The 27,611-nt window shown below is 38.7% G+C and overlaps 1 protein-coding gene across 1 annotated transcript in view; it reads right to left on the minus strand.

Annotated features, from left to right (window-relative positions):
- Nucleotides 1-1,811: 1,811 nt before the first annotated feature.
- Nucleotides 1,812-27,611, minus strand: part of ME1 (malic enzyme 1) — a 180,403-nt gene continuing 154,603 nt past the window's right edge. The window contains exons 9-14 of the mRNA XM_035559550.2: nucleotides 27,163-27,276; nucleotides 14,813-14,918; nucleotides 12,043-12,185; nucleotides 9,539-9,712; nucleotides 3,851-3,949; nucleotides 1,812-2,427 (exon numbers count right to left, since the gene is read on the minus strand). Coding sequence (XP_035415443.1) covers nucleotides 2,269-2,427; nucleotides 3,851-3,949; nucleotides 9,539-9,712; nucleotides 12,043-12,185; nucleotides 14,813-14,918; nucleotides 27,163-27,276 — 795 coding nt within the window. The 3' untranslated portion in view covers nucleotides 1,812-2,268. The remainder of the gene's footprint in view (nucleotides 2,428-3,850; nucleotides 3,950-9,538; nucleotides 9,713-12,042; nucleotides 12,186-14,812; nucleotides 14,919-27,162; nucleotides 27,277-27,611) is intronic.

A 27,611-nucleotide genomic window follows, 5' to 3' on the forward strand; every position in this document is an offset into this window, starting at 1 on the left:
TAAATGTTATCAATATAATACGTAGATGAAGAATGTGACTGAAAAGTCCGAAGCAGCTGTGCCACAAAGAACCACCAGCAGATGCCTTCTGCTTTGTCACCGTAACTTGAAAATTGGTACAATGCAATAAAACCACACATACTGTTGAGCTGTTGAGGCTCAGCTGCTCAAATCTAAAAATCAAACAATTCTGACAGCAGCTTTTTAATGATTGTGTTTCAGTACGCTCTGACGATGACTACAAAATTAATACAAAAGATTTTTTTTTTCCAAATAAATCAAGGAAATTTTAAATATTTTTTTTTCATAAGAAAAAAAATGTGTATGGTTTCCTATTATGCAATGAAGCAGAAAGTTTCTCTCTCTCTTCTTTTTCAATTCAGGACCTGCAGTCTGCAGCTGTGGCAGAGCTGAAGGTCTGGACAAATAAAATCCATTTTTGTAGAAATACCTCTAAAGCATGAGAGCAGACAAAAATAAATAAATCAAAACGTTCAACTACACTTTGTTTCCAGAACTGTCCACAAAGTACATTACATTTTTCATGGAGTGGTAATTCTATAACAGTTAATAATTCATTGTGGTTTTGTTTGTTTGTTTAAAACATTGATGTGTCAGCATGTCAGTGCAGATTCCACATGGTCATGACTTAAAAACAATAAAAGAATTTGCATTCAGTCCTGTTGGGAAGCTGTCAAATGATAAAAAATTTTCTTTTAAAGCAGCAAACCAAACTGATTTAGAAATAGGCCTTATCCATGAGATTTCAACCAGTGGGAAATTTGAAAGACAACATTGACATGGATCAGAAAGTCTGTGCAGGAGAATGGTCAAACAATTGAGTTAGAGCTGTCTACAGCTTTATTGTGAGCATGAGCATTCTTCATTTTTTTCTAAAGGAAGAAACTGCTGATGATACTATCCAGTTATGATTCCTCATAAGGAAAACCACAGACTCATGACTTTAATTTCTGGTTATGCTAATTATGAATCCAGATAACGCAGGTCATGAGAGCGTCCATGAATGCTTCTGTTGAGGTTTGCAGAGGGAATCACTTTGTAGAAAAATAAAGGCCAGGTATCATTTGATATCTGGTTGACAGATAAGAAGGGTTTAAAAAAAAAAAACAGTAAGAAGATACCTTCATTTGAAATCAGTGGGTAGATAAACATATTCAACGTGCTGAATTATCAACAAACTTCTAAAAACTTACAGAGAAACTGAGCTAAATAGTACTTAGTGAGAGAAATGTAGAATTAATGTGTTTGCTTCCCCCATAATGATCGATGCTTTTCCTCATAATAATTATTCATTTAGTAGACGTCAGCTGCATGGTTTGGAAGTTTGTTACAAAGAATAATACTTTATCCCATATGTGTTTAAAAACATATTGGCCTGAAATACTCAAAGGTTTCTATGGTGTGTATAAAACAGCAATTCATTAGGTTTAATACACAAGAAGCCTACTAGCCAGCTGACTGATATTTCTAAGAAAAATACTTTGTCAAGCATCAGCCTATTCATAATGTCCCGATATTCTCTCATTGTCAGAAAATGGAGTGCAAGTAACTCCATGAACTTTAAACCAGACCATTGCAATGTATCAAAATACCAGTTATCTTGCTGGGGAAGAATGAAATCAGTGATAATTTACAGGATTTCACTTTTGTTGTTAAGTAACATTGAAGTATCCTAATCATATCTGAACACAAGTTTCTGCTTGTTCAGGTCTCATTAGAAAATTTTCATTACTCCACATATGACTGACCCGTAAGGCTTCTCTTTGGTGGAAAATGTTCTAAAATTACTGTTCTTTAAATTGCCTTTTTTTTTATTTAATTTGCTTGACAATTTATACAAATTACATTGTGACTTGTAATGGATTAAACAGTCATTGTATATATTTCCTAATTTTCCATTGTACCATTTTCTGCTTAAGTTCTCACTGACACATGTGACAAAACTCTGAACTTAAGGTACAACCACTTATTTTGATAACAAAAGGATCTGTGAAAACCATAGTGTAGGATATTTCAAGTGCAATAACAATAAAAAAACAACACAAATACATTTCTCAGATTAATTTTAATTTTCTCATGTATAATTAATATGACTTCTTAATCTGAGTTTCTAACCAAATATTACAATTTAGAAAAAGTTTTCTCCATCTTAAAAAATTAGCTACTCTTAGGCTCACTAGGTAGAAATGTTCTGAATATTTTAATGCTTTTTCTCTCCTGCTAATTTGTTTAATCTTCATTAAATATTTACAGTTTCACTTTCATCGCTTCTTCAGGCCAGGTATATGAGTCAGCCACAAAGCTGTTATAATCAGTACTGTAAATCTGAGACTGGATGAAGGCTTCTAGGTCCTTGGGCTGAGGATAGGTGGAGGCTGTGTTATTCCTGTAGGCTTCCTCTGCAATCTGGAACGATATATTGAAATCCTAATTAGTGCTGATAAACTATTTGAGTACATTTAACAGGATTTAAAAGTAGGAATTAGTTCAAAATCAAGACGACAATTTATCTTTTCTGGCGTTCACAGTCATCTAAAATTATGCTGGATTCAGGATAATATACAGTAAGATTAGGAATATGGTGATGTCTGCATTTGTTTAACTGAGTCTGACTCATGCTGCTTTTCAACTCTTACAGGATTACATGCATTTTCTGTTCTAAATACAGTGTTTCGCTTCATCTACTAATATTTAGACTTTATTATTCAGGTGGAATAAAATATTCCACAACCCTCAAGCACAGAGATACTATTTCTGCTTTTCTTTGTGCAAGTTACCCTGGTTTACCATCTTCTTCAAAGCACAGTAAGACAAGTGTGATTTGTTCAAAGTCTCCATGCTCCCTGCATATGAGAGAAGTTTATTTTTTGCCATATTGAGATAATAGATTTCTCAAAGGTAAACGCACAATAAAAATTAGTCCCACACAGAGCACAGGTTTTATTCTAGAGATGGCTGGGGGAAATACATAAATTTGCTTGTTTTTTTCCTCACATAGAAATCAGCAAGCCCAGAATCAATTACTGCATCCCAGATATAGCTGCAACAGAAATGAAGTTTAGAAGGGGTTAGAGGCCAGTCAACACATCAAAGCAGCCTCCCACGTCTGAAGAACATCCATCTACCTGAGAAAGATGTCTTTTATCTGGACATTCATCTGTGAAACAAAAGAAGGTTGACATGCTGGTTGACTGAGGGACGAACTGGGATAGGCACATTATTTGAAAACTTTGTCTCCCCAGGGCAGGCAAATTTCTTGGTGAACTGCAGGTTTAGGTCAGCTACTGAAAGTCTACTCATATCGTCTCTGTATTTGCCAGTAAAAAACAAACAAAAAAATAATCCTCCTTCCCTCTGGAAAACCTGAGCCATAAACAGAAAGCACCCCCTGTAGTTAGTTATTCTGACAGGCCAGAACGAGGGCTGGAACAAATGGAAATAGTGTCTGGATGAAGGGTGTGATTTACTCTGTCAACAGGCAACTGGTAATTAGGAAGGGCCAAAAGCCTTTGAGTGTGCAGCTCTCATGACGGTCAACGTGGGGACCAGTGCCCACCTGGTGGACAGTAGTTTGGGCTCTGCAGACATCACTCCACTTTCACACCAATAAATAAACATTTGCCATAGTTCCATCTCTTTCCTTTGTGTATTCGGATTAAATCTGGGGTTACCTTTATGAATTTAAATTTAATTTAGAAGCTACTCTAGACTAAGATTGATGTAAATCTACTTCAGCTTGTGTAGAGATGTGTTAGCTGATCTAATTAAATGCTCAATTACACAGAGAGAGCAGGAACAAAAGAAGCCAGAAAAGATTGAAATGACTTACCCTCACAGCGATTTTCAGTGACACGTGCTGAATTGTGACTAAAGGAGGGTACAGGCGACCTTCCTGTAAATTCTCCTCTGAAACTTGCTCAGCTATTACCTAGAAATAAAGCAGATGTGTTTAACTTCAAATGAGATACTGCTGTAGCTTTATTAGATGGTGATCTAGTCTCACACAACGAAATGATTCTGCTTTGGCAAATTATACAGGTACTGCTTAATCCACCTAGGTGGTATTTTTAACAATCAGCCTGATCATTAGGTACAATTACCTGAGAGTTAGAAATGTAGGGAGCTATGCCCTTTTCTCACTCAGACGATAAGTCTATTTTGCTATGACTATACTGAACCCTGATTCCCTCATATGTTTGTAGATAGGGTGGAAGGAAAAGAAAGATTTATTAATATCAAATTAATAGAAAAAAGTAGAAAAACAATAGAGCTGAAACCTTTCACTCTAAAATGCTTCGAATAAAATTACTAGTAGTTGACCACGCTTCTTGTGCATCCAGCTCATCCATCTAGCTTGTATGAGATCATAAGAAGAAATACAGTCAAACGCAAAACAAAGTCAAAGATTATTCAGGGTCTAATGATAAAATCTGGCTTGTTGGGACAAAAAAAAACCCACTGCTTCTAGAGCAGGTCTGTCCACTTCACTTGAAGGCTTCTGTAGGTCTGCCATCTCATCCATAACAAATAACTAAAAAAAATTATTTTGATCTCTGCTTGATTTTTTACCAGACTGATTAGGGAAAACAAAGAATGATACAGAAGTTCTGATTCACATCTGAGAAGACCATCTCCTCTATGGCCTGGATACTCTTACTTGGTCTTTCCACCAAGACTAGAAATGTTTTGCAGTCATCTCCAGCCATGAACGGATCTAGAAAGCATGGCTTGCCCTTTGAACAGCTGAGAGCACGTAACAGTAACAGGAAAAGGAGGTTCTTCATAGAGTGCCAGCTCTGACTTCTTAAATCTGTTATATTTTCTAAACAGTTTCCATTGCAGTTTAGTACTTTAGGCTTGCTCCTGGAGTGAATCCTTCCATGTAGTTTCACCCAGAAGGAAATCAGTCCCCCTCCCTGCCCAAGCCCACACTGCGCTGTGGACCGAGGTGCTGTATGTAGGGATAGCAGGGAAATTTGCTCCTGAAGGACCATTCTGATCCAAAATAAAAGCATAACGTGGAGGCACCTTAGTGTTCCCTTCAGAGGAAACAAGAAAGCGTTTAGGCACATCTTTGTGCAATTAGCTTATACACCAGAGGGTTAGAGCCACATCACTGAGAGGCCCAGGAGTGCGGGGTGTGATGTGACCTGTAGGGGTACACTGTGGACAGAAGGAAAATGCTGACCAAATAATGTCTGGTGGAGACACGTATGGCCCATCCAGAGGTTCTGGAAACACCAGGGAAGTCCAGGGAACTGGTAACATGGCCCACAGAGAAAGCATGAAGTGTATTTTTGAGGGAAGGTAGTAACAAGATACTTGAAACACAGCAACAACAACTGCATCCTACATTTTCTGTTGCATGTGGGAAACAGGACCTTAGGTAATTTGCTTGCCGACAACTAGGCCTGCTTCAAAAGAGATGCCTGGTTATCATCAGCTTGTCCTCCTGGAATAAGTAGGTAAAAAGTCTGAATTAAGTAGCTAACACTACAGTAACTCCAGGTTCACAGAGGAACTGCTCTCTTCTGTAACCTACCCAATACCCTGCTGGGTGCAGTAAGGTTTTTGCATTTGGAGGGGAAATGGTAACAAGTGCAGCAAGAGATTAGATACTCCTGTTCAGTATAACTAGTGAAGGCAAACTACTTGTTTACATTTTAATCTGATATTGAGAAATAGAGCAAACATACATCTGATATTGAGAAATACAGCAAAAAAAAAATCCACTAGGTGGAGCTACGATAACATAAGATCTAGTCTTTGCTTTCTGTAACAGAAACTAGGTTATCTAAAAATGGTGCACAGCCCTTTGACAGAACAAGGTGTGCATCTGAAGGTGTAAAGAGGAGCTTGGAAGAAGAGATTTTTGCTGGTAGCTTAATGGGTCTCTGCAGGAAAGATGAAATCTGAAGAGATCAACAGCAAGTTGCTGTTAGTGCAATGCAGTGCTGAGAAAAAGGGTCAGGAGTAGAGTACTTCTGTCTTGTGATGGGGTTGACAGAAAGCAAGCCGTAAAAGATTAGGGCGATGCGTGAAGTGGGAGAGGTAGCCAAGCTTAGCCTATACAGGTGGCCCGCTAGTCCTTCTGATATACTTCTGTAAGCAAAAGCACAGAAGCAAACATTTGCAAAGGGAACGACACATTCTTCATGTGCTTTCTGAAAAAAAAAAAAGAGCTCTGAAGAGCTCTGAGAACATCAGGTCAATGGAAGTGGGAAACAGGATGAATCGACATTTGGAGTTATTATGAAAAAGAGAAGCAAAAAAGTAATTATACCAATATACAAATCCTCAACGTAACATCACTTCGAATTGTCTGCATTTTTTCTTCACCTACTTCAAGCAAGAATAGGGTAAAATCCTGAATGGTGTAGAGAGTAACAAGGATGATCAAAAGGTTAGTTTTTGTACATGGAAGATTACTATAGACTTGTGAAAGAAGAGATGGGAAGACTGAAAGAAAAAACAAAAGGCAACTGAAGGTGATTACTTTTCATGCTAGTACAGGAAATGCAACTCATCAGACAGAAGGAAATCATGAAAGGAGAGGTTTTTTTTTTTCTGCAGAACTCATAATTAAATTGTGATACTAATTGCCAAAAGACGTTCTAATGCACAAACATGTTTTAAAAGCCATCAGGCTCATTTATGAGAGAAAGCCATGACGGGATAAAACTTCCAGCTCAGTAAGTCTGTTTAATACTGAGTGCTGAGAAGCATTTTCAGCAGAAGGATCACTCCTTTCCTCTAATTATCCTCTTCTCCTTAGCTTCTGCTACTGATGACTTTCACAAGAGAGATACTGGGCTGTTTGGATCTTAGGTCTGACACAGCATGGTCATTTTCACCATTTAAAGTTTAACAAATTTAAGTTTCTAACAGAAATTAGCTAAACCTTATTCCAGAATCTAAGCGAAAGACAGCCAAGGCTGGACAAATGGTATAAAGCAAGTGGGGGCATCTTGGCTTTTGGAGGACGTTTTCTATAGTGAAAGGATTAAATAGCAGTAATTTCTGGAGTAATTTAACTGTAGGCCACACATGCCAAGAATATTTCATTAGTTCATCATTCCCTGTCCTTCTTGTTATGTTTGGTAGGACTTAGAAGAACAGGTAATGTCCCCTGTCATCACAGAGAAATCACCTGCAATTAAGAGGTATTACAGCTTACAGTACCTTAGATTTGTCAATCAAAATCCGAGTTACATTCTGTGTTACTTGGCATGAAGAAAAGAACACTGCAGGTAGAATTTGCGGTAGTTATAACAAGCTATTCAGGACTTTCATCAGATCTACCTGGAGAGGTGGCAAAGCAAGAAGACAGCAGTTGCAGGCATGCAGCTTGGGCAGCTTGTTTTTTATAGTTTTTCAGGTAAGCTACCACTACAAAATGAGAACGTCCCTTTTTAAAAAAGGCATCTTTTTGGTGCTTTAACTTCTGCAGCCTCTTGGACACTTCCGTTTCCAATGGCGAACACTAACAAATGTTCTAAAAAACGTGAAACTGTTTTGATTTTTCCCTACCATTGAAAAAGTCCAGGAAAAAAAAAAAAAGCCTTTGCTTTGTACTGTAATTTCAGGTAAGGGCCTCTAAGCAGCTCTCCTGGCCTTAATGCCTCTGCTACCTCTTCTGGCAAAGACCTTTGAAATCTGTCAGGTCAGTAACTGCCTCGAGCTCACTCAAGCCCCAGTCACATACTGCCTCTCACACAATGAGGGAGAACAGATGTGAACAGTCTTAATTCTAGGCATATTGTAAATAGCCACCCATTGAACTTGATGCCAACGGAGATTTTCTATACAAGAAAAAAAAATTATATGTCAAGCTTTACTAGGGATTTTACCAGAGGACAACACTCATTTCAAGAGAGAATTTAAAATCGTCCTCAAAATTTCTGATAACATTTTATTTCCTTGACAGTTACGTTTCACAATGGATTTTAGGTGACTTAGCAGACTGCCACTTAAAAGACAGTTCGACCTACAGATGTGTCACCTTTCGTCCATCAGCCTTCTATATATAGGGGCCATCTCACCCAAACCAAAATGAAGCAACTTCTAGAATGAAGTAAGACAACTGTTTAACACAGCAGTTTAGACCATCAAATGAAGATCACCATATCCAACTGAAATTACAGGGGAGGACTTAAAGGGAGGATATAATTATCCCAAGACTTACAAAATGGATCATTGCCCTCCTAGGATGGTTAAAGCCAGTGGAGACAGTCTGGACCTTTTACTAATTTTAAAGATGGAAATTGTGAATGTCTTTCTCATAGAGGGCGAGCAGCTGGTAAACTTTTAAAAGATGCCATAGTATGGACCTTCAAAAAACTTCAGAAATCCAGCTATGGCAGCGTGCAAGTGCCCGCCTTTTAAGAAAGCTTCATATCACATCTGAAGCCCAGTCATAGGATCATGTTGCCTACGAATTGCCTCAGGGTGATAGTAAAGGACCACTTTCTTCCCTTTAATCCAAGAAGAGGAACACAAGGAACAGGAATCCTGGAATGCAATACCCCTTAGAGAAGCGGGAAGAGTTGCATCAGGCATTCCCACTTTTGCAATCTGGTGTAACCTTTCCTCTCTCTTTTTTGATTGTTTCATAATAATCTCTAACTGCATTGCTTTGAGGCTTCTTCTGTGTGCTACCTACACTACTGATGCATTCTCCAGCTACTCACACAGCTTCTTTAATCTTAAGTGAGATCTTATGTGAGAAGCAGCTATAGAAAGACCATCTTGTAGCTTTGGGAGATTTTTTTTTGAAAAAAAAATGTGCAAGAGCATTTGATTTCACATGCTGTAGGTAATTTATTTTGTTTGATGAAGGGATTCTAAACAATACAGGCTACATTCTTCTCCCTTATGTGCTGAAGATACAATCCTGTGAGTTTATGAATACTGTAAGACAGCGGATGTCAGATTTTGAACAATCACTGAAACCAAATGTGCTTGCTCACTGTTTTTCTCTTGTCCACTGAGTGGAGATAAAGGAAGACAAACCAATAAAAATTGGTCTTTAAATCAAAAAATGCCCAAGGAAAGAGAATAACCGATGTAGAAAAGGATATGAAAAAAAACTGGAAGTCATGATTTTGTCAAATTGAGGTGCAAAGAACCAGAAGGTAATGGAGTTCTTTCACCATCTCTTGATAAAGGAGCTCCACAGAAAATGATGCCAACAGATCAGAATAGAGTTCCTTTCAATCTAAAATTAAACTCATGTGCACATGTATGCAAACTGTACACTGAAGTCATGCTCTCACTTTCTTTCCAAAAGGAGGTGAAGTTTCTATCAGATGACCTTTGGAACATGTATAAACTCTTTGAAAAGAACCAATATACCTTGCAAATAAAGATCTTAAGCAAAAACAAACAAAAAAACAAGCAAAGAAACAAAAACCATTATTTTTCCAATTTTAAAGAGAATGTTTAGGTATTTCTGTTTCATTGGTCATTATTACCAAGTTACTAAATGAAGAAGTGTAAATGATTTTTAATACAGTACCTCAGCAGTTGTGAGGAACACGTCCTCACCAATATGTTTCAGTCCACATGCAATAACACCAAGGGCAACCCCTGGGAACACATAGGAATTGTTACCCTGTCCAGGATACAGAGTTTTTCCGTTTGGAAGAGTGACAGGATCAAAAGGACTTCCACTGGCAAAAATGCCGCGTCCCTGTATTGTAACAAGAAAACCAAAGAAATAATGTTATTTGAGAGTATGTTGTTAAAATATTTCGCTCATCCTTTTAAATAAAAATATTTTTAAAATATTTCGCTCACCATGGAGGCTGGGTTACATCTATTTAATCTCTCTTCTAACAGAGTGTTAGAGCTATGTGATTGAGTATGTTTCAAGAGCACCAGGATGCTGATCCTAGCGATTACTGGCGATGCTCTATGGCTACCTCATGTCACAGAGTACATGTTGCCTTATTCAGGTAAGACAGCTTATATCTACAGTTTAGAGAATGAGGAAGTGAAGGCCAGCATCAATTATTCCTTGTGTGTGTCCATGACAAAGGAAGGGTACATGGAACGAAAGTAGACACCCAGAACTGTAAAATGGGAAGGAACGATATTGTCACAGTAACACTGGCTGACACTACTGGATTTTTTTCCCAAAACAACAGCAGATCTCACATAAAAATAATACCTGTGCCACTAAGTGCTGCACCTCTGGATGGCGCTTGGGCACCAGCTCAGGAGCTGGTGTGTGATCACCCAATACTGATAAACCTACGCATGTTTCCTAGCAGGTTTCTGGGTACTGCCAAGTATTCCAGGCAGTGCTGCTGTCCCAGACAGGTCCCAGGCACCAGGCACAAGCTGGCCCAGTGGGCACTATGGAAAAGCCTGCCTGTCTGGGGGATTTAAAAAGCTTAGCTGTATGGATATATATTATATATACCATACCACTTGTTCTGAGGACAAAAGAAGAGAGTCTAACTCATTTGGTGTTGCAGCTCACACAGGACCTCCGAACACGAGCATGGCGTGCTCCCAGGCATCCCCTTCCCCTCCGCATGGAGCAGGAGGGAGCTGCACAGGGCCAGCTGTGCACAGGCGCCAGACGGGGACAGAGGAGTATGGGGTAGCCCGGGAATAAGGACAAGGCTCATTTTGCTAATTGCTTAACACCAGCTCACCGGAGCATTAGGCCAGGTATCGCTCAGCAGCACACAGTCAGGGTTGTGATGCTATCGGAGCAGTGAGAGACAGGCTGTCAGCGAGCCTCCAGTCTCACTTCGCACCTGGGTTGAGAAAGACCCTGACCAGGGCCGGGGCCAGCACAACCTGGTGCCGTTCAGAGGTGACAGGAGAGGAACCATACAAGTGGCTCATCTGCAGCATTGCATTTAGAGACTCCCAGGTCATTTCTGGTACACAAGGAGAGAGGAGTCATTTCTAAGGCAGGCACAGTAGCTTCAGAGCATCAAGGGAAGAAATAACAGCCCTGAGGCTCTGCACTGCCAGCCCAAAGGACCTAGGGAGGACCCTAGAATTTAAGCAGTAAATTTAGGTGGAGAAGAGAAGCCAGCCTTTATTTATGCTAGCACTGCTGAAGTGATAAATGTCACTGTTAAATACTTGAGGTACTTTGTATCAGAAATATCTACGCCTATTTTAGAGAACTGAAAACGTGCATTTTAAAATACATCGCCGTTGCTATTCAGCTCTTCAGAAGAATATTCTGTTTAGTTTGGAGTCCTGCAGTATTTTCCTGACCTGCTTATTATATGCTTTGGTGACAGATCAAATGCTTCAGTGTATCCTTTGCTCTGCCTACCAGATGTTGTTACCCGTTATAGCCAACCCTTCATGCAGCCCACTGCACTATAATTGTGTTCTTTTCAGTGGGGAATGGGCATGCTAAATTTGTCTTTTAAACACTGAAACTGTCATTCAAACTGCCCTGTATTGGACAAGAAATCCTGACATAAGCCGCTATAAAACATACATAGTCAACTACTCATACATGGCAAATTCTAGACTGAACTACAGGACGTGTTTCCTAGCACTTACGTAAGACAATAATAAATAAGCAAACACAGTTCTTTTCCACCTGTACCTCCGTAACAGAAATCCTTGTAAGAAGTCAATCATTACCCCAATTCTTAATAATTATTTTAAAGATTCTATTTCCTTTATTGACGTATTTTCTTACCCTAAAGAGTATTTATAAAATCTCAAATGAAAGGCATGCTGCTGTGTATGTGTTATATAAATGGTACAGTTCAAAGACAGGCAGAAGGCTTTAATGATGGACAGTTACTGATACTTCAGTTATAATAAATACAATGAGTCTTGCCTTACACCAATAAAATCTATTATTTTTTAAGTGAAACTGTCTCAGTAAGATCTGAAAAAATGTTACTTAATTTAACTATTTTTTATCTACAGAGACACTATTAATATTTGTTATTTCACCCTTTATCTTTTTCCCATTTAAAATTTAAGATTTAATTTTCATTACATGTACCAGACATATTAATCTTTGGTTACCTCTGTATATTTGTAGCACTGCTCAGCAGTGCACTCTGCTTTGCTGGTAGGATTGCTGAGAGCAAAAATAATAGGACGTTTGTTGAAAGCAGCCATATCCTGAAGAATTTCTTTAGTAAAAGCACCACCAATTGCAGCAACTCCTAAACAAGAAAAACACACACACAACAAGCAGACAAATGTGATTAGTTCAAGGTAAGTTATGCACGTCACACTTAGAAGAACAGAGTTTCTTTTACTGCATACCTCCCTGTTTAAAATACAGTTCATCCTCTTTCCTAACATTTATGGTTAGAAAAAGTTTTCTATACAATATTTTGCAACAGTGAACCTTAAGTGTTATCCCAAACATATGACAGGACCTATACACCCCTGTACTGTTGGGCAAATTTCTCACTTCACCTTTGTCCTGCCCTTTATGTATGATAGAAATGTATCACCTAATTGCAGATAAGTCCAAAACCGAGCAGATATGTGCATCTCTAGCTCCTAGTCTCACACAATAGACTGGATGGTTTCTCTCAAATGCAGTGTGTCGGCTTGCAACTTTTTGTGATGACAAGAAGAGAATAAAATGAAAGTCTCTGCTTCCTACAAGCTGGTCATGCTGTCATCTCCAGCCTCAGCTGATGAATCATTCCAGTTCCAAGTCTAAGGCTTCCCTGACAGCAACAATCTTTTAAAATGCAGCCCTTTCCATCCCACCAGAGATTAAAAATAATGCTTTTTCTATTCTCCAGTACTGTCTGCCCTTTTAAATGTTTTTCACAGGGACTAAATGGCAGTCTTTTGGTACGAAAGCACCTCATTTAAGTCAGATTCTGCTACAGGGTAGAAGTGTAGCCACTGTATCACATTTGGAACCTCAGATGTTTCACCAGCCAAAAGCGGGGGGAGGGTTGTGTTTTTGAGACGTAAGTAACCTCCTTGTATTTCTATCTCATCTATATGAGTTGGGAATCCAAGGATTGGTTTAGGTTTACTGTGCCCATTACTTGGGCACAGTAATGCCTAAGGCAAATTTGGTTTTGAATTCTGTTCTTATTCCCTGTTTAAAAAAAAAAAAGTATAAAAAAAAAAGCAACATTGCAATTGGTTGCAAATCTGTGACTTCTCCCACTTCTCCCAGAGTTTAAACATTTCTTGCTCAGACATTTCTGTTCCATACTTCTTTGTTCTTTTTGCTATGAATAGGCAAGGATGCACAGATGCAAAAGCTCTGCCAGATCAGCTGGGCCACTGTATGTTTAATGAACAGTTAGGACAGCCGTGATTTTGACTCACTTACATAAGGACCTGTTATACACCTTAATTTCTGGTTAAGTCTGCAGTTGCCAAATGTTTAATGTCTTCCAAAACTGCTTCTGGACAACCATTTGTAAGAATGACAACATTCAAGTGCCCAGAACAATTTATATTTCTTTTTCTGTCCTTGTTATTAAAATAGCAATTTCTTTGTATTTGATCCAGCTAGGGTAAGGCTTTTCCCCAAGCAATTGCAGGCAATGAAATATATGTGGATTTACTGAGACAGAGTTAAGTCAAATATTGGGAAAAGGAGTACCAACATATTTCCCCATGACTCCTGCTGCCTAGGGGAAGATACTGAATAACTAGTCACCCAAACTAAAAAAAAAGAAAAGATTAATTTTCATTGCTGTTTCTATAAGGAAGGATCCTTCTACAGGATCTATAAGGAAGATCCTTCCTTATACAGCCTTGAGGGAAAGTGCTGCATAGGTATAAATATAAAAATATTACATACAGTAAACATCCTTGTTTCATTATAGCAAATATTCCTTAAGTATGCACACTTGAGTGGATAAAAGTTTTTCTATATAACTATTGCTGATTTTTCATTCAACTCTTCAGTTCCACTAGTTTTTTCAGACTTGTATACTCCTAAATAAATTCTCTGGACTACTTAGTCTCCATCTTGTAGTCTTACATATTTATGTAGCATCTTTCTTTTATATTTATGCGGCAGAGAAAACATCAAGCCAAGTTTCATTTATCACCATTGTCAAAAGCTGATTTTACTAAACAAGGGCCACACGGTCAAGGCACAGTCAAAAAAGTAGCTCTTAACATGTAGCATAATTTTCACTGTGGCATTTCAGATTTTCTAGCATCTCATGAATGATTTTACTAGGCAGATAAATTTTCAAGTCTTACATATATATAGAAATGATTCAAGTGTATTTGCTGTTCATTCCTGAAACTGTCACTGAGATACAATAAACGAAATGCAATGAGATGAACAATCCTTTACTGAAATCAAAATCCTGCAGCTTTTACAAAATAAAAGTCTTTGTAAAATCTGTATTTTCGTCTTCACAAAGGACAGATGGCAAGGGGCCCCAATATGAAGGAAAAGAAGATTCAGATACAACTGGCTCATAATTACACAGATTTGCATGTGCTTAGCTCTGTTTTCTTAGTCTAAGTTTGAGGTCATTTGTATTACAGTGTCCACATCAGATCAGAAGTAATTTAGGAAGGTGATAAGGTTCTCCATTAGATGTTTAAAACAACTTGGATTATCCCCCCTGTAAAATGGATGGTTTGGAGTGAAAACAGTGTTACATGCTTGGATAGTTACTATTTGTGTAAGTGCTTAATAGAAGTCCATTATGCACGCAGTGTTTTCTAAAATAACACAAAGGTAAACTCTGTTCAGAGGAACTTGATCTTGTCTTCAGATGAAATCACGTCCCCAGTTTTTTTCAAAGGAAGAATAAGGTCATTGCTTTAAAGTAAAAGCAATTACCTATTAACACAGATGGTTTTATATCTTTAACAATATCTTCTAGATTTTTCATTTCAGCATGTTCATGTGCAAATCGAGTTTTCTCAGCTGTTAATGAGGCACGCCCCTGAGTGAGAGAAAAAGGAAAAAGACATTTATTATAAGCTTACTGGAACCTAATATCCTACGATAATCAGTTTCTAAAGTATCTGGTTTAACATGTCCTATTTTCATTCCTGCTTTTGTGTCCACCTACAAAAACATATTAGAAAAAGTTACTTTGTATACAGCTAACAGGCTTAGGACAAATCTATTTATCTGAGAAGTAGGTTAAATTAATTAATTTTATTTTATGTTCATAAAAGCTCTAGAACACAACTGTATTTACAATTAAACAAAAAAGTCACAAGTTTCTTCTTTGAAGCATTCTTAAAGCTGTCATACCTGTTAACATTTGGTCAAACTCTTAAAGTTATTAATGATGAAGCACAAAAATATTTATATAACAAACAGCACAGAAGTGCTGGGACAGGGAAATTCATAACCTATCCTACCTTAGTTTCTGAGCTTTTTCAGGTTTGCTCTGCCCTAAAAGGACAGAGACTGTATGGGGTGGGGAAGTATCGGGGAGACCGTATTTTGCTTTGCATTTTTTATATTTAAGCCATTCATTCATTTTGACCGTAATTCTAACCACCTCTCCAGCGCACTGTTGTTGTATTAACAAAATTGACTTAGCTGTGAAACGACTTTTAACCTGACCTATACTGGCAACTTCCACAGATGCCCACCAGGGTTTCCAAATGGAGTATGACAGATGCAGGAAAAAGGGCTACAGAACAGCACTGACATTGACTGGGCTGCAAACAGGCTTCGAGCTCAATGTAAGTAACATGGAGCGGGGGGCAAGAAGGGGCCAGATCTTGTAAAAATTATGTTGTCTAAACACGTGGACCTATGTCTATACACACACTTAAAAATATCAGCAGAACAGTTTAAAACGTGTATGCTTCCACAACTCATTTTATTATTATGCCTCAGAATATAGCACTGTGAGGGCACTTTTCAAACATAAATCTAAAAGGCAGTGCCAGACCCTCAAACATCTCACAATTTCAGCAAGTAGTAGAGGATGTAGATACATAGAGAAGTACATGAGGAAAATCAGACGTTAAACATAATTTTAACCAAATAGCTAAGAACAGATACATAGAATCATGGAATCACAGAATGGCTCAGGTTGGAAGGGACCTTAAAGCCCATCCAGTTCCAACCCCCCTGCCATGGGCAAGGTCACCTCCCACCAGACCAGGTTGCTCAAAGCCCCATCCAGCCTGGCCTTGAATACCTCCAGGGATGGGGCATCAACAAGTCATCCACATCCACAACATACATATCCTTGCATCCCTAGCTACATCTTATCCACCTGATAAGACAAAAATTTCCCTAATCCCAGCAAGTTCACTAAAACTATGCTGAAGTACTGGAACAGAATTCTTTCCACGATTCCACGGTAGTCTATCAATCTGACAACTTTGACTCAGCTTAGGACTCTGCATATTATTGGATTTAAGCTAGGATTCCCTTTTTTTAATGACATTTTTTGCTTAATTTTAATGAGAATGAAAGATCTGTTATTGCACTTCAGAAAAAGATCCTGTGATGTGTCACCGTGCAAATCGCATCGCTGAAGCTCCTCTGCTGCTCCTCAGACAGCAACCACACCAGCTGGTATACCAAATGGGAGGCAATTTTTCATTTTCAACTGCAAGAAAAGTTTCCAGAGGGTACCACAGGAAGCTGGGTACGTCTGTTATGTGGTCAGGACCAGCTGAGCTGTTCTGCCTCACAGGATATCAGCTTTTCTTGACTCAGCCCTGATTACAAGGAATTTCCAGAGATTTATCCTCCTCTACAGATATTTTTTTTTCATGACCAAAATACATAGTTTTCAGATTAAGAGGGTTATGTCTGCATGTATTTATACAGGTCTTAAGTGTCCTCTTGGAAATATTACCATAGAAATCCTGCTATACAGGCACCTGGTTTCCTTTGTGGGTAAAATGTAAACTGCTCGGGCTCAAGAGAATACCACAACATTAACAATCTTTGGCATAGCATTGCTTGAATCGCTCTGTCAATGCAAATTTTGAAGTCTGCCATTTCCCACTACTCCAGCAGATGTCACCACAGTCTATGCACACACATTTTAGATGCCTCTCCCTTTAACACAGGAATTCCCCTTAATATCTTTAGGGGAAAAAAATATGAACTTTTCTTTTTAGCCACCAAAGAACAAATGAATTTGTAACTTCCAGGCCAAAACCTTGTTGCTAGAAATAACTTAGAATGCTATGATGAAAGCTTTTTTTTTTTTTTTTCCTCATTAGAATGGGCTGGTTGTTGGAAATTGAAGTGCTCCATGGAGTCTGACTTTGAGGAAGGTTTATCCTGGGGATCTGGGAATGGGTGCCTTGGAAAATTGTCCCGTCCTCTGTTACTTTTTCAACTGGTTTCTTAATTGCTTATCAGGAAGATTCTGGGGAGGTCAATTTTCAATTTGGTCTTAGAATCCAGCCTCCAAGAGGCTGCCCAAGAAAAAAGAAATCCCCTCTAAGAGCTGCAACACGGGGCCAGCTCACTCCTCAGCCTGTCTCAGGTGCTCCGGTCCTCCAGGATCTTCAGCTCTGGGCAAGGGAACAGGCAAATTTTTGGGACATCTTTGTGAAGAAGCATTTTGGCATTCTTTTATTTTCAATTTTCACCAAAACGAAAATGAAAATAACCAGAACCCTGCATGAAACAGTTACTTGTACAGTCTTAGATTTGGTTGGCTTTTGAAGGAGATACTTCAACATTTTAAAATTAAGATGATGGAAGAGCAGTTCACACACCTATGAATACAACACCAAAGGCTCAAAGCCCCATTTCCTACTGACCATGACGTCCATCTCTCATTAAATTCACTGCAAGGAGTACTCAGAAAGTAAGCAGAATGTGGTCCACTGCAACCCTTCATGGGCTTTCATTGGCTACCAAGGCTATTGCTAGCTAGGTGGGTCAGCTTACACTCGGATTCCCTTCTGCCCTATCTTAATTTCACACATTTAATTTCTACCATTCTAATAAAAAATGAAAAATGAAAGAATTAAACTTTTTTTATTTGGCTTTGGTCTGAATTAGTTTGATCCCATTACTCAGAATGAATCATGTCTCCAAGTAAATATTTTTCTAGCCTATTAACTAAGAATGAAATACTAAATTCTGTGGCTTAGCAAAAATAACAACAGCTATGTACATAGAGATTTTTGCTTGGAAAATGCCTGTAAAAGAAATCCTAGGGTTAGGGTTACACATATATATATATAAACACACACATATATATATATGAATAGCTTCTAAGAACTGTATTTTAATTGTGAATTCAGTGATCCTAAGGGAAGCTATACAATGCTTCCCTAAAAACTATGAGATTTGGTTACAAAACTCTGCTAATTTAGAGGACAACGTTTTAGATATGAATTTGCCAATTTGGGGAATAAGAAGTTCAGCAAAAATACTAGGTGTGGCAAGAGCACTGCTAGCATCCTTCAGTGCCCTGCCAACTAGGCAATCTGTGGCTTGTAAGAAAGAAGAAGCAATTTGATTCTGCGTGTTTGGCCTCAAACTAGGAGGCTGCCAGTCCACTTATTAGAGGCCTCCAGGCATGCCCCCTGAACACCTATGGACAAAATATGAATTCACCAAGCTTTTGTCAGACAGCAAAGAGGAAAGGATGGAGCCAATAGGCAGAAGTCTCGACTCTGGCTTCCTGCCACTTTCTGCACTCTCCCACTCCTGACTCAGGAGAGAAGCCCCGTGGACAGACCTGTCAGCGTGGAGGAGCCCTGGCTCAAAGTCCTCCCAGAAGCCCCGAGCCCGTCTTCTGACATTTCCCTTTCCAGCTCTGGCTTAGCCAGCTTTTGAACTCTGGCTATCTGCTGCTGGGAAATGAGCTGGAGAGGATCATTGCACGACAGCATAAATCAGAAACTGCTCTGGTCTGCATGTGTCTCCATAAACCTAGCACATTAACACGGCATGCGGCTCACTGGTACTTCCCTTCTTCTTCCAATAGGGGAGGTAAAATTCAAAATACTCTAACACTAAGAAAGAATTTCAATGAGCTCTGTCTGGGCTTCTGTATGACACTCTGAGACTCCTACATGAAAACATCTTTGGTCACATTTGTATTCGTCTTCTGAGTCCACTACCTTACTCATTTAGCATTATTAAAAATCATTCACTTAATGGAAAGGGCTCAGAAAATCAGTGATCTAAATCATAGAATCACAGAATATTCGAGTTGGAAGGTATCCAACAAGGACCATCGAGTCCAACTCCTGGGTCCCCAAAGGACCACCAAAAAGTAAAAATAAAAATCTAAAGTTGCATCCCTTTCAGTACGCTAAGCCTCAATACGTTCTCACTGTTTTACTGCGGGACTCCACACTTGCCACGCAGAGGAGGAATTTTTCCAGGAGCATGTTATTGCACTGTTGTTCAAAGAGAGGTGTGAAGACTCATCTACTGCAGACAGCAGTAGTCTTAAATTGTCTTAATATGTTTTCTATGGTGTATTACAAGAACCTTTCCTGCATCAGGCTGTATATCCTTCTTGCTTCAGCTTCCTAAATGAATTCTCCATCCCAAGAATTGAAATGAAAAATAAATACACAGAAAAGGAAGAAAATAAAGCCAACATTTCATTATATAAATCTCTCAATGCTATCTATTCTCATATTACTTCCTTAACTTTTATAGAAGAGGTAATTTGCTAGGTGCATCACAAGAAATTTGCTTGAATAAAAGCACCAAACTAAGTACTAAAACACCAGGAAGACAACCAGAGCATCTTTAATGCATACGCAGCCTGCCTGGATAAACAATACAATACACCTTCACCAGACTGCTGAAGGTGAAGAGTTAAACATGCTCAAAAATATTAATAAAACCTAAGTGCAAAGACTTAATGAAAATATCAGAAATGACTTCGGGGGGGTGGGAATATTGCCTCTATCACAGTATCATTTTGTACTAAGAAACCTACGGGATATTTTGGGGTTGAACAAAAGAGAACGAAGCAACTTGAAAACAGATAGGCTGCTATACTAGCCGTGGTATCTCAGATGGAAAGTAATATGAGCTAAATTCTTTATTAGCAAATGAGTTACAATGTGGACTGTGTTAAGTCAGCAGATGAAGCAGAGATAAAGAAACAATAGCAGCATTCTCTGATTCTGTGACATTATATAAGAAAGATTTTGGCAATCCTAAAACATCTCTACTCCCTAATGAGTAAGAGATGGCCATTGCTATTATATATTAGTATTGTTATTATTAATAGTAAGACATAGTGAGTTGGACACCAGGATTTTGAATCCAAGGAGCAAAACGAGGTAAAAGAACTCGGCAGTTAAGAGCTTTATGAAAAACTGATTGTATTTTTGATTTGAACTGACAGAAGTTTTTAGGTTTTTGTTCGTGTTTGTTTGTTGTTTTTATTTTAGTAGTTACAGTGGTTGATAAACAGCACAACATGCAAAGGAGATGCTGGGATCAGGCCTCAAGCAAGCACACATCAGTTTCCACAGAAACTTACTCATGTCATCATACTATAGAACCAAATGGAGGGTGAGATAATAAACAAGATTGACCCACCAAAAAACCCTGAGAAAACTCATAGAAAACAGCTGTACAAACAAGAACCCAGGCTGCACAGCAGATTATATATACGGGATACTGAAAAAATGAAGAGGCAAATCTTACAAATGCTACCAATTTGAAGTCTAATGCCATGGCCCATTTGAGCTGGTCTCCCAGGGGTTGCCCCATGTACCAGGGCTGAAGAGCAGAGCAGCGAGGCGAGAGGCACGGCTGGAAGCTCTCCAAGACTTGCTATTTCCATCAGCTTGGAGGCAGCTGAGAATAAGCCAGAGCACCCTGACGACTGTACTGTCCCACATTAGACGCAGCGCTGGCACTCGTCCCGCCTCTCAACCAGGGAGGCACAAATCTATTTATATAAACACTTGCCTCTATTTGACTGTGTCAACTGCAGCTTATTTAAGCAAGAGAACAGAGATCAGTACACAGATAAATTAATAAATTCATCTGAGGTTCTCAAATACTGAAGACATGAGAGCCACAAAAGAACATGAGAACTGTAAGACCGAAAAGCAAAGTGGTTTATTAGTAAGCAGAGCATTTCCAACTGGAAAAGTTTCTGGGTTTGTTTTTAACTTGCATGTTTCCTGTGAGTTCCTTATTGCAGAGTTTAAAGCAGAAGAAAAATTAAAGCATCAAGGAAGAAGGGGGGAAAAAAGACTTATTTAAGAGTCGTGGGAGAAGCTGGTGTAACATCTCTCTGTTGGGAGATAATCTCTACATGGCTTCAACTCTTTGTATAGGTTGCTGGTGCACTATATGGAGGGCTGTAGGCAGCAACTATGAGATGCCCTCCATAGCCAGACCTCAAAGTGAATATCAATTACAACAATGAGCAAAATGGAAAAAAAAATGAAGGTACGGATAAAAATCATGCATCACATGCCACTGAAGCCTAAGGGCTTGCACGTGACAGGCACTCCTGTATTAGCTCATTTAGGAACTAAAAATCTTGGAGGCAGAATTAATACAGTTTGCTACCAATTCTTTAAAAAAAAGGAAACACAAACAGCCAAGCAATCAAACAACACCAAACCAAAAAAAGCACAACATTTTGACCAGATACTGCCATAATTGTTGGCAGTAAAACGTAATATTTAGGTAAGAAATATAATTCTGGTGTCGACTTAAAAATACCTTGTTAGAAAATTTCAGTCCTGTCAAGCATACAAAGTACACTTCCCATATAAACAAGCACACAAGGGTAACGGGCAGGACAAAGGTTACAAAGACAATTATTTTAAGAAGATAAGATCTGAGAAGCAGAGCAAGTTAGGAGCCCATAGAACAGAAACAAAATGGAGCAAAACAATAATTCACTGCAATACCAGAGTGTGGGTGTAAGAAACCATAAACCACCCATATCAGGGCACCATCTCATCAGAACATCTAAAGAACATGGTGTCAAAGAGGAAATAACTGCATGCTAATAAATTTAACACCCCAATTTTTTGTGGTTTCACTTTTAGAGAAAATAATGTGCGTATTAATTGAACACACCCCACCAATCATCCTTTTGCCTTGTCTTCAGTTCTTTTCATAGATTACTGTTCAAGTATAAGTGAACGTTGCCACAAATGTTCAAGGACAAATTCATGCATTTCCCTTCTGCAAAAGTTATACTTCATATAGATCAAGAGAAATTCAAGATGAAATCGCACAGACTAATTCCCCAGACATGAGAATAACTGAAAAAGCGAACAGAGTACTTTGCTGGGATAGTACAGGAGTAAAACAAGGCAGAAACTGTTTTGGTGATATCCCAGATGTTGCATCTTTGCTAACATGCAAGGGAGTCTTTTTGGCTCAAAAAGTCACAGACAGTTAGCCATAAATGACTTGATTGAGGACGAAAGTAGAGAGTCAGAATTATTGACTGTTGATAAAAGAAAGGCAGAAATAATTTTAAAAATTGCCAAAGAGACAGATATAACAATAAGTGGTATATAAAAATTTACATTAAACCCATTATCAAATGGTTTTAAAACACAGAATGAAATCCAAACTTTTTTTTTTTAAAGTGATTACTTCTAAAATTGATTGGGAGCATATGAAAAATTCAGTAACAATCAGATAGTCAGTGGAAGTAAGATACCTGATTTCTGTGAGCTCTAAATGCTCATTCCTGTATTGTATGAGCTCCCTTGACTGCAATGGCTTGCCAGGGATATTCAAATGGCAAAAGGAAGGGGGAAGGGAGAGGCATTTATGTTCCTCTGAAAACATTTTAGGGGATTATCTACAGATACCTGGGTATCTTCAATGTAATTAATTAGGACCACAGAAATTAGATTTTGGTTGCTATTGCTGTCCTCCTGTTACAAAGTTTGATGTTCTGGGGCATTCAACTATCCGACTGCAGCTGATGCTGAATGGTGCTTGCCATTCAGTTTGGGCTTCTCCCAGACTGATCAGAAGTCTTACAGGGGGTGAGATCACACATCTGATGGACATTTAAAAAACAAGGCACTCAATTAGACAGAAGTATTGATGTGCTGAAGTAGAAAACATAGAGCACAAAACTGTCAAAAGCGACATTGCTTCATGTTAACATCCTCTTCAAAATGAAGGGTGGCATCATCCCTCCTATATGATGAACTTCACTTTTGCGCTAGGGATTGTGTCATTACAAAAAATGTAGGCTTTCTTGCAAATTACAGGTGAACTTCACAGGAGAAGCAAATTATTTTTTGCAGCATAGGAACACTTCCACCAGCTTGTCATCCATCTCTGGCAGAGGGAGGAGTTCTGTTGAGTCCCTTTAAATGTTAAAAGTGCCTTATATTTGCATGATCCCTCTAGGCAGTTCAAGACATCAAGAACTATCTTGCAGGAAGGTTTTGCAGCACATAACTAAAATCCTCAGACAGTGGTGAGCCTCATTTTTTTATTTTTTTTTTGACTGGATCAACCCACCCAAATGAACATCTCAATACTGTTCCTCACTTTCTGCCTCTTCTCATCCACTTGACACAAATAAATTCACTGTGTTTGATGTTTGTGGGTGAAGATTTGGCCATTAACATAGCTGAGCCTGATGCTATGGCAGCTTTAAAAAAGACACAAAATGCATTCACAACATATCACACATTTATGCACAGTGTGATTAACAGAATAAAAATAGGAATAGTGTGTGGGGAAGAAAAGGAATGTGGGAGACAATACCCATGAGTGTGTTCACAGAGGTGAATATACATTCATCAGTCAGTCCCTATGACAAAAGTCAGAAATGAAGATGTCCCAACTACTTCTACATGATCTCCAAGTAAACAAGAGTGCAAAAGCAACTTTAAAAATATCTTTCATTTAAATATTAAATTTCTGTCTGAATGCGATATGTAGGACAGGGATTTCAAGAGGAGTGATATCTGTTTCAAAGAATAAATTCCTACTATTCAAGTGACAAAATTTCAATCATAATGTGATCTGCCAACCTTCCTCATCTACTTTTGGAGAACAATAGTTTCAAAAGGTGTATAAAGCACAATGAACAAACGAACAAACAAAAAGTGCCCTCTTGAATATGAGCATTATAAGGTCTCCAGAATGAATCAGAGAACAAAACTATAGACAGTGTAATAAATGTAACCCTCACCACCAACTCTTTAACCACAACATAGCAGAAAAGTTGGTCATCAAACTCAGTTTAATGAAGAAAGATGGTTCCCAGGGGAAAAGAAAAAAAATAAAACACAGGAAAATGAAAACACAGCTGTACTTGAACAATTAAAAACCCACAAAGGAAAATTCAGCCTCAAAAGCCTACTAAGTGACTTCGTGGCAGCTTTTTGGGCTGGGGGAGGGAGAAAAGGTGGAAGCTGTTCATATTCAGGCCAACAAAAGTTTCAAGGTTATTTTTCTTTGGTTTCTACTAGTTGCAATGCTATGCAAAGCAGATGAAAGGAGAAACGATTATAATCATACACTGCAAAATTAATGATCAAAGGACAGAATCGAATAAAAACAATGTAAAAATAATTTATTTGGACAAAGTAATTGCTGAGTCTTTGGACGCTCTGTTATTTCTCATACTGCTAAAGCAACAGCCCAGAATATTTGTAGGACTGAAAAGATCTCCCTGTTTGCAGTACGCTTCTTTGAATCAGGCAGTTTTTGATAGGACAAATCTTAAGGGACTCTCACTGTACAGGTTTCCTTGATAAACCTTTGATAGCAGTAAGAAATAACAGTCAGTTCAGTTTACGTAGAAGCTGTTAACAGGTGAGCTATTCTGTGGTTTGACACATCTTCTCTTGGCAGTACTGAAAAGGTTTCTGATAATAGAACCCTTCCCATTGTTCGGTTTTCTCAAAAATGTTCCCCATTCTTTTATCTCATTTCTAAGCATTTGGAAAGTTCCTCAAGTCTTGCAGCACCTAAAGCCAGAATAATTTCCAAAGTGTACCTAAATCAAGGCATCCCATCTCAGGCCAGAAAAGGAATCAGGAAGAGCTTAATTATTTACTTGCTATAAGCATGACATCCTGGCAGCTAAATCACAAGCTTTAAGAGGCTTAAGTTGTATTTCCTTTTTATATGGGGGGATTTTTTTTGTGTATTTTTTTGGGGGGGGACATCTAACTACAGAGGAAAGCCAAGATGAGACTTGCGGAGCCCTCAGCCAAAGATGAGTTTCCTCCTGCCCAGCTCAGGCTTGGCACTGAAGTGTTCCCAGCATCTAGCTCCAGCTGGCTCTGCCATCACGTACACCACAGCTGGAAGTGGCCACCCCTTCTCAAGCCCCCCCCAGCTCTGCCAGACTTGGAGGCCGACACTTCCAGGTCTTCCAGGACAACCAGCAATGACTCGAAATGTGCACCGTCGGCTCCCACCGCTTGCATCAACATCTGGTCCCAAATTCCAGAGCAAGCCAAGTAGTGGTCAGCCCTAATCTGTCTCAGACAACTGTTATGTCTGGCTATCATGAACAGTTCACAAATATTCTCCAGGCAGGACATGAAATTCAGTGGACTGCTTTTTGGACAGAACCCAAGTAAAGGCCCACCAGAAAGAATAAGCAGAAAAAAGGAAGGTACAGACCGTGTAAGTAACTGACTGGTTTTGGCCTTGCTTGAGAGCACTGAAGCCAGAAGGTGGTGAGGAAAGTATACCGTCACCAAAGTACTGAAAATTTGGAAACTGTGAAGGGAGCGAGGTGCTGGGTACCAAGAGCAACAAGCAAGGCTTCTCGGCTGACTAGCAAATGAGTAGCAGCAGGAGGGAACGAGCGAGGGAAGAAGGGCTTCCTAACCACCCCAGCACGACAGCCACACTACTGAGACCTGGTTTACCACTTTAGGGCTGTGAAGCTCTTCTATTTCTGCTCGTGTCTGTCAATTTTTGTAACACCACCAGGAGGTGATTTTAGCCCAGTTGTATTATTTTTGTAATCATATTCCTGGTCTCTACAGAGGAGGAAATTGAGCAATGCATTGTTCTTGTTAGGCAACCTCTAAGTTTCAACAGCCACAGAAGATACATAGGCCTTCACTCGTCTGTGTTTGGTCTCAAAGCATGTTACGATTATTAGATGAACACCAAAAGCATAAAAAACACTAATTAAAAAAACAAACAAGCAAACAGAAAACCATCTGTATCTTATACAGTAGCAAGTTCCAGCTTTCTTCTGTACCTGATCAGACTACTTTCATGGTATCCGGCAAGAGGTGTCCAAGATAACCTTTATAGTATTTTCCCATCTCAGTGCCTATGATCCCACTTATTTTCTCTGTATCAGGATGAGTGAAAGGTGTTGTGATGCTGTTTAATAAACCAGCACAGATATTGACTGCAGAATGCACGCTCCTGATGCAAAGTCATGTGAATTACAAAATATCCTAAATATCAGAGAACTAAAGAACACAGCACGAGTGTGCAGTATGAACAAAGATCACCATAAACAACGCTAACCAATATGTAAGGTGAAAAAGCAAAGCCAACGAGCCTTTCATATATTTCTTTTAAGTAGCTCCCAAACTATTAAATACATAACCACCTTTTAAAACATACCAGCTTCTTTATTCTGGCACATGGAATACATATGTTTCTTTATTTTGGCACACAGAAGGAATGAGGTAAGGGTGACTGATGAAGTCTCTCAGCAACTTCAAATTCTGAGCAGTGTTGATAGCACTGCAGACCACAACATCTGCAACATGAGCTATATCACTGTGCATAGAAGCTATTTGATGCAATACATCTCAGTTCTCACAGAAGGATGACATGTTTGCAACACCAGGAAAATATTCCCTTCAAAAATATTTTTGTTCCTTTTAAAAGAATCTTGAATGCTATCTTAATAGCATATATATAGGCATCTTCATACAAGACTGTGCTTACAAATAATAATTGTGTTAACATGGGAAATATTAAACCCACAAGTTGAACGTTTCTTTCCTTACATATCATTTTAATGAACTGCTGAAAAATTCTCTTTATTGTGTGATCATCCCTAACAGAAATGGTGCAGGAATTCCAGGCACAATCACACTCCCCTTGAAGTAACAGGGAAGTCTGTCATTCATTTAATACACTTTAGAAAAGAAAAACTGCTTGCTATGTCAAGAGGGAGAAACTGCTGTAGTTGCTTTCACAAAGAATATTCTCTTGCCTTCATCTACAGACTGCAAATAACTATCATTAAGTTTCTAAGAAAACTGTATTACCTTCACTATCAAGCCCTTTGAGTCAACCATCCATATCCTTTTGACAGCTGCATCTTTAGATACTCCTTCTTTTTCCATAGCCATGACGATGAGGTTTGCTATCCCCAGCGCAGCCTGAAGGAAAAAGAAAAGAAGCATATGAAACTAGAAATGAAAGAAATCCCTTGCTGACTTATTTCCTCTAACCATTATTTTAAATAAATTTTAATTTAACAATAAAATTGAATTTTTTTTGTGAAGTAAATACTAATATTTGGTAGTTAGAAACCATACTGAAAGGTATAGATAAAACTTGACAGCATTTGCAGTGTGGACAGCATAATAAACAAACTCTAATGTTAAAACTAACACTTATTCCATATAATAATACCAAAATAATTAAATATTCTTTCTTTGAAGTTTTTTTTTGTTCATTAGATTTTTATTTCACAATTTAAATCAAGGAAAAC

This window comes from Cygnus atratus, chromosome 3 (assembly GCF_013377495.2).
Source record: "Cygnus atratus isolate AKBS03 ecotype Queensland, Australia chromosome 3, CAtr_DNAZoo_HiC_assembly, whole genome shotgun sequence".
Taxonomy (NCBI): domain Eukaryota; kingdom Metazoa; phylum Chordata; class Aves; order Anseriformes; family Anatidae; genus Cygnus; species Cygnus atratus.